The sequence below is a fragment of the Camponotus floridanus genome, unplaced genomic scaffold (assembly GCF_003227725.1).
Source record: "Camponotus floridanus strain SB8 unplaced genomic scaffold, Cflo_v7.5 scaffold58, whole genome shotgun sequence".
NCBI classification, from domain to species: Eukaryota; Metazoa; Arthropoda; class Insecta; order Hymenoptera; family Formicidae; genus Camponotus; species Camponotus floridanus.
The window spans coordinates 247639-255773 of record NW_020229747.1 but is presented as its reverse complement, the minus strand read 5'-3'; the positions used below and the strand labels follow the sequence as shown (position 1 = coordinate 255773).

General features: G+C 33.8%; 1 protein-coding gene across 2 annotated transcripts; it reads right to left on the bottom strand.

Annotated features, from left to right (window-relative positions):
* Positions 1–622: 622 nt before the first annotated feature.
* On the bottom strand, positions 623–3593 carry LOC105256883 (intraflagellar transport protein 56). Of its 2 annotated transcripts, none has more exons than XM_025412881.1 (7): positions 3272–3593; positions 2521–3047; positions 1896–2149; positions 1618–1823; positions 1235–1541; positions 897–1137; positions 623–819 (listed from the first exon to the last, which is right to left on the bottom strand). In XM_025412881.1, the coding sequence occupies exons 1-7, from the start codon at positions 3272–3274 to the stop codon at positions 708–710; spliced, it is 1650 nt and encodes a 549-aa protein (XP_025268666.1). In that variant the 5' UTR covers positions 3275–3593; the 3' UTR covers positions 623–707. The 2 variants fall into 2 exon arrangements, with proteins under 2 accessions (XP_025268666.1, XP_011265450.1); XM_011267148.3 differs by having other exon boundaries at positions 1618–1827; positions 1900–2149; positions 3272–3592.
* Positions 3594–8135: the final 4542 nt, after the last annotated feature.

Here is an 8135-nt window from a genome sequence, read left to right as displayed (position 1 = left end):
GAATTTAAAAATTTAAATTTAAAATTTAAATTTAAAAATTTGAATTCAAAATTTAAATTTAAAAATTTGAATTTAAAAATTTAAAAATTTGAATTCAAAATTTAAATTTAAAAATTTGAATTCAAAATTTAAATTTAAAAATTTGAATTTAAAAATTTAAATTTAAAAATTTGAATTTAAAAATTTAAATTTAAAAATTTGAATTTAAAAATTTAAATTTAAAAATTTGAATTTAAAAATTTAAATTTAAAAATTTGAATTTAAAAATTTAAATTTAAAAAAGAGGATGCCAAGTGGACTATAAATGACGATTGTTTTAATATAAAAGTGCCTATAATTTGGAAATGATTTATTTCCAGACCTATAACTTTTTTCCCTTCTTTTTGGGTCCCGAACCACTTTTTGAAGGATGTCTGGAAAATCGCCCATATTTCTTACTGCGGGCAATTTTCCGGATACCCTGTATAAAGGGGAAATTATATAACTTCTCATTACAAAAAAAAAAAAATATATATATATATAATATATCAATAATATATCAATATATATATATATATATATATATATATATATATATATGTGTATATATATATATATATATATCAATTATTATTTTCTCTATACATAAACATCTTTTGTAACATTATTATTTTATAAAGATTGAATTTTTTTGGACGGAATTGATAATAATGTGATCTTCAATGATGCTAACAGTTTACTCTGTTATCCTTTCCCCATTTGCGCATAACGCGTATTATCTGTTCCACTTGGGAATTGGATGTATTTTTAAGAAGCTGTATCACGTCTGACAACAGTTCTCTATACAACAAGATTTATAAATTAATCGATATCCTCTAATCTTTTACGAATCTGTAATATATGTAAATCACACATACTTTGGTAATTTTTCCGCAACGATGTATTGAAAAGTGCCGCAGCATGCGCCGCGTTTTCCTTCCCAATGTTCAGGACTTGGATCCATGCGCTCCAGCATATCAAATGCCTTGGCAGCATACCAGAATTCACCTACCTTGTAACACGCATTAGCAATCAATTGGAGTAGATTGAAAGATTCTGCAGATGTGTCCATCTTTAAATACAGTTCCCAGGCTAGTTCAGCTTTTTTATTCATTATATCTGGTATAAAGCCAAATAATTGTCAGATTATTATTACATATATAATTTGTGCAAGAAAACTTTAACGAAGATTATACAAATATATATGTATACTTACAACAATATGACAGAAGGCTAATGTAAACATAATCATTTTTATATTTTTCAGTACGTATCATCAGGAAAGCTTCTTCTGCTTCTTTGAAGTAACCTGCTCCAGTTTGTGCTTGGGCGTAATTAAAGTTAAAATTGTCCTGATTGGAAAAGTACGTCTTTATAGAATTCAGATATAATCGAACTCGCTCAAATTGACGATAAAGGAAGAAGAAAGAGGCCATGCATTGTCTGCCGGGTATAGTGTCGCATTCCGATGCCGAGGAACCCACTAGTTGAAAATATTGTTGCGCTGTTTTTATACTGTCGCGCTAAAAAAATTTCCGATAAATGATGAACGTTAGTGTCATGTAATTAATACGCAAATTAAAATCTAATGGTACCTACAGAATTGGTCTCTTGACCCATAACAGCATTAACTATACCCTTTAAAATATATTCTTGTGGAACAGCAGGTTCCAAATCTTTTATCAAATCATAGGCTGCTTTGACATCGTCTTGTTTCAAATAATATATCACTAAATTAAGCCTAGCTTCTGGTATAACATCGACCAAGTTGGGTAAAATTTGCAAAGCATTTTCACCTCCTCTGAATACCTATATAAAGAATGAAGGAATGAGATGAAAAAGGAAAAGCAAAACGTACGTAAAGAAATTACACATACATACAACTGTGTTATGGCGTATAAGATCATGACCAAAACTAAAAGAACTAGATATCTTTTCAATAAGCTGTTTCATCTCGGCTTGTGCAGCATTTCCATCGTACAAACGAAAATGATTACACGCTTTCAAATTAATCGCGATTGCACTGTCTGGATACTTTTGCAAGTAGACTTGAAGCACTTCTTGTGCTACATCGTAGTAATCTAGCTTGTAATAGCATAAAGCTACATATACATTTAAGGCTAGATAATCCCTGAAAAAAAAAAATATATTTATATAAAACATTTACACAACTTAAAGCTATATCGCTTTATAAGATGAAAATTAATATTCTAAATGTTTTGTTTAGTGAGAAATATGATAGAAATATCTTTGGATCATGAGAGGAATGAGAAAGGAAGATACCTGCAATTTTCCTGCAGTTGGGTAAGGAAATACAATTCGGAATCAATTCTGGAGTCACATTTTTTAGCGGTACTTTTTCTAAATTTACATAAATAATGAAAAGATACAGAGTAAAAAAATGATTATAAAAAGATATAAGAAATAGTGTGCCAAGATATTTTTAAAAATTTTTTGTCAGCAAAAAGAAAGAAGAGAGGGAGGAGAAATATTATCAATTACCTATTATCCAACAAAATTCTTTTATATACATCAATAGCTTCTTGATAATGAGCTTGTAAATAATGAATAGATGCTAGACTGAGTTGATCCTCAATAACATCCTGTAACATTTGATGGTATTCCACTAATTTTGATTCATTGCCCATCTTGTGGGCCAAGTGAAACAGCAGTCTAGTTCTCAATTTGCTGTCTGCTGCATCTTCCAAGATCTTTTGTGACTCAGGATACATGCCCAAATAAAAATAACAGCATGCCAAATTTGTTAGGACGTCTGGTGGTATATAATCATTTTTCCTCAAGTTTTCATAGATTGTTGCTGCACGCTTGTAATCACCTAAATGAAATGCACAGTATCCCATCCATAGATCTGTTTCCAAGCTATTACTGGTACTATTATCAAATTCCAGTAATGTCAAGGCTCCGATATAATCTCGTTTCTCTAGGAAATCTTCCAATTTTGGAATTTCCTTACGTGATGCTGATTTACGAACACCCTCGGATGAAGCTGGTTTGGACCTTGACAAGATCTATTGCAAAGATATATTTATATAATATTCTAATGATAAATTGTATATCAATTTTTTTCAGTTCAACAATAACATTCTCCTCCATGAAAATCATAGCATTTACTACATTGTGTATATAATACATTGTGTAAAAATGAATATAAAATTAATAAAAATAAGAATAAGAATATAAAATAAGAATATAAAATAAGAATATAAAATTAAAATATAAAAAATATATTTACCATTTTGTGTCTTTTTGCGCCGTGCACATACGCGTGTCTTTATCGATTATTTCATTTCACGAAACGCGTTGGCAAGCGACACTCGAACATAACAAACAACAAGCGCCGCACGTTTGCACATATTTAAAATATTTGCGCGATATCTTCATCTTTTTTAAAAATGTGTCGCCATGTAAAAGATGCGAACAATATAATTTCAAAATCCTGTCAATCATGTTGCCAAAGGATCGCAATATATAATTCAAATTGATACGTGAATATTTCCATATGATGCTAGTTCTTGGCATTTACATCGTATTTAAAATTTAAAGCCGAGACTCAAACCTATTTTCGAGCCGAGATTCGAATCTCTTAAGCGGCCTTTTCATTGATGCGAAAAAGTAGCGTCAACCATTGGTTGAACAAAGAAGTAAGTAGTTGCACCAATGGTTGACGCTATTTTTTAGCGTCAATGAAATTGCACCTTCAGTTCATATTTTTATGTTTATAGAGGACGCATCGTCCTTTTAGGGATAACCTAAAGCCGGATACTTTGTTAATCTAGTGACTTTAAGATCGCCTAAAAGCAGACTATGACAAAAAAGAGTGAAAACTATGAACAACTTTGTTGTTTGTTTTATAGATTTTAAAAATGGCTTGTCGTATGCTACATATTTGTAGAGTTGTAAATAATTTGATAAAAATGTTCAATCTGTAAACAATGGTAACGCAAATGAAATATATCATTGTCTCTAAATCATTATATGTAATTAACATATATTTATTCAAAATTAATTTATCAATTTAATTCTAATAAAATTGAAATTTTTTTCAGGTATATATTGTTTAATATTGTTTAATTTATTGCTTGTCAATCATTCACATTTATTAAAAATAGTCACTTTATTAAATAATGTGAGAAACTCTATGTTCTTTGCAAATAGTAAGTAGAACTTTTATGGATATAGCATTTTGATAATAGTTTATATTTACAGTAGAAAATAGTTTGTATTTCCCTGTGCTTTTGTTCTATAGGACCTGAAGATGAATTATGAAAGGATGTGACAAGTATCAGTAATGCAGGAAGACGCAGAGGTAGAGCAAGAAGAGTAGTGAAAAGAGAGACCTAAATAAGGAGCAAATTATTGGCATGGGAAAAATTTCAATACAATTTCCTGGTCTGAACACTTCTGTGTTTAGAGGAAAAGAATTAATTCAACAGCTGAAACTGCTTGTAAATCTTGAAAGAAAGCAAAAACTTATGGAATTACCACAAAGTCAGACCAGACCAATGCAAATAAAATTATCGCCATTGGAATGTGGTTGGAGGAGTTTTACAATGGATGGCAGAAGCATTGAATCAGATCTTATTGGAAAAGGTTAATATTTATGCTATTATTGGATTATAATGGTTAAATTACACACATACAAAAATCATGTGATACGATGTCTATTTTCAATTTTTTTTTTTGATGTTTCAGTTCTAAATATTAGAATCATATATAATTAATATCTTTGTTTTCTGCAGATACATTTGAAAGTTTTGAAACCTGGATTTTGGAAAACAAAATGATAACTTGTATGACAGTAACTTAGCACATAAGACTAGAATCAATTCATTTATAGTAACTGGGAATGGAAATGGATTGGCTGGATTTGCGTTATCAAAAGCCAAAGCATCCCTAAAGACGATTAAAAATAGGGCTGGTTAAAGATTAATGTATATTTCTACATATAAGGAACACACTGTAAGAAAATACTTGTCAATAGAAGAAATGCGCACAATACTTGAGAACAAATTATTTTTGTGCCATGTATTACCTGTGTAAAATTCCACACACAGTATCATATTGTCTGCGATATATGAAAAGCTTCATCGATGAAATATGATTGAGAATATGATGATAAGAAAAGTAATATAGTACTTGTAATGATGTAATGAATAACGTTAATATGGAATACATAAATATTTTATATTTTAATTTCATATAATCAAGATGAGATAAGACACTCATGTTTACTTTAAAAATATGTTCACAAATATCATGTAACTTCAATAGCTGCACATTCGTCAAATTAATCCTATTACGTTAAATGAATCACAGCAGCTTGTTTTAATTTAATCTAACCTAACCAATTATATTATATGCTTCTCATTAAAATGTGTAAAACTGTACGTCGCACATTTAATACGATTAATATACTACGTAATAAAATGTAATACACTAATGAAATAATTAAATATTATTTTTGAAAGCATGATAAAATCCAGGCAGCATACGCTTATGTTTACATTCGACATCCAAAGCACTGAGCTTAGGTTAGGTTAGGTTAGATCGAAAAAATTTATCGTTTAACAATTGGCAGCCCTACGAGATAGGCTGTGCAGCACTGCGCGTATATAAAATAAATTTGAAATCGCTTCTAGTTAACCATCTTCACGCGATCGACTTTATTTGAATTGCACGGCATCGCATCGAATTATGATGGTGGTGCCGATTTGTTCGAACGTAATTCGGGACATCGCGATGCTGTATAAGCGTCGAATGAGCACGAATTGTCACGCAAATGTGATAAATCAAATCTACTCACTGTTTATCGGCTGTTCCACAGGCTGCTCCACTCGCTCGCCTCGGGACGTCCAATTCCGATCTTTATGCGCACAAACTCACACGATATCATCAACGCGAACGCGCGACACTTTATTCGGCACTCCCGATACTCGCTCGCATCCGATAATCATCATCAAGGGCGCGAATAACGTGACGCAACTTCGCTCCATCTTCGCGATGACGCCATCACTGAATATCGTCAAAAATCGCTGTCGCGCGTTTTCATCGACACACTATAAAAGTCGCGCGATCATCCTTCGACACTCTCGACGCTCGTTCACTCGCGATATTTGTTTAAAAACGGTTAAAAGATGCGAAAAATGCGGACGTACGACGATCCGTGTAACTGCGTATGACTCCGAGTCACGTATGACGCGTATGACGTAGCTGTGACGTCGCAGCACGCGCCAACATGGCGGCCGAACCAGTGCGCACTGGTTCGGCCGCCATGTTGGCGCGTGCTGCGACGTCACAGCTACGTCACTGCTACGTCAAACGCGTCATACGGCCGCCATGTTGACGCGTGAATCGGAGTCATACGCAGTTACACGGATCGTCGTACGTCCGCATTTTTCGCGTCTTTTAACCGTTTTTAAACGAATATCGCGAGTGAAAGAGCGTCGAAAGTGTCCAAGGATGATCGCGCGACTTTCATAATATGTCGGTGAAAGTGCGCGACAGCTATTTTTCACAGTTCAGTGATAGCGCGATCGCGAAGATGGAGCGAAGTCGCGTCGCGTTATTTGCGCCCTTGATGATAATTATCGGATGCGAGCGAATATCAGGAGTGCCGAATAAAGTGTCGCGCGTTCGCGTTGATGATATCGTGTGCATCAAGATCGGAATGGGACGTCCCGAGGCGAGCGAGTGGAGCGGCCTGTGGAACAGTCGGTGAACGGTGAGTAGATGTGATTTATCATATTTGCGTGACAATTCGTGCTCATTCGACGCTTATACAGCATCGCGATGTCCCGAATTACGTTCGAACAAATCGACGCCGCATCATAATTCGATGCGATGCCGTGCAATTCAAATAAAGTCGATCGCGTGAAGATGGTTAGGCTAGAAGCGATTTCAAATTTATTTTATATACGCGCAGTGCTGCACAGCCTATCTTGTAGGGCTGCCAACTGTTAAGGTGCAATTTCATTGACGCTAAAAAGTAGCGTCAATGAAAAGGCCGCTTTATACACTGAAAAAGTTGAAACTGTTTGAACTTTATTTTATTGACGCCAAATCTAGAGAAAGTCTAGTGATTTTAATTTGCCGCTGGTTTCTAGCGTCAATGAAATTGCACCTTTAGGATACGTTTGAAAATTCTCTTTGTAGGAGTGCTCGTCTGACCACAGCCAATTATATCCTGACCTGTGCCTAGGGTAACCAGCAACGATTGACCAATCAGAGAGTCTTATTTTGAATTGACCAATTAGCGACGTGGTGATGAATATCGGGTGTCACCCATAGGATAAAGTAACGTTAAATTGACCAATCAGGACAAAGAAATCTTTGCTCTTTCTCCGATTGGCCATTTAAACGCTACTCTGACTGCGGTCGAGAAGACGCTCTGGATGCTTTGAAGCGTTTGATTGACCAATCGGAATAAAAGGAGTAAAAAAATTTTTTAAATCTGATTGGTCAATCAAACGCTTGAAAACATTCAAAGCGTCTGCCGGAACGTACCCTTAAGGTCCCTCTAGATGGCAGCATCAAAGCGTCGAGCGTCTGCGCAGAAAAGTATACCGGTACCATTGCGTAGATTCAGAATTGTGCCATGTAGAGACACTTTTATTTATCGGAGATTTAAATTTTGTTTAGCGGGAAAATTTTAATTTTATTTAATAGAGACTTAATTTTCAATCATACATCTTGATCGGACATTAAACAATTAAAATATATCTTTTAAGATAGCATGTAAAATAAAGATAGGAAAAGATAAAATGTATGTTGTAATAATAGCTAATTAAAAATAATTTGCAAATATCATATAAATATAATCAAATATAACAAAAGAGAGATATTACGTGTGTCGGTTAACAAGTTTGTATTATGTTTGGCGAAATATTGCCGGTAATACAGTGCTTTTGTATATACTCTAATGCTCTAATGGAAACTTGAAATCTCTCTTTGGTTCTTGTCTCCGCTAAGCGCGCAAATGTCGTGTTTTGTCCACGTTTTTTTCGTTTAACTGTTGCTTTATCAAGCTAGGTCAAGTTTAGTCAGTATATACGTTTCACTATCAGCAGCTACAATAGGTATAAACATTAGGATAAGAA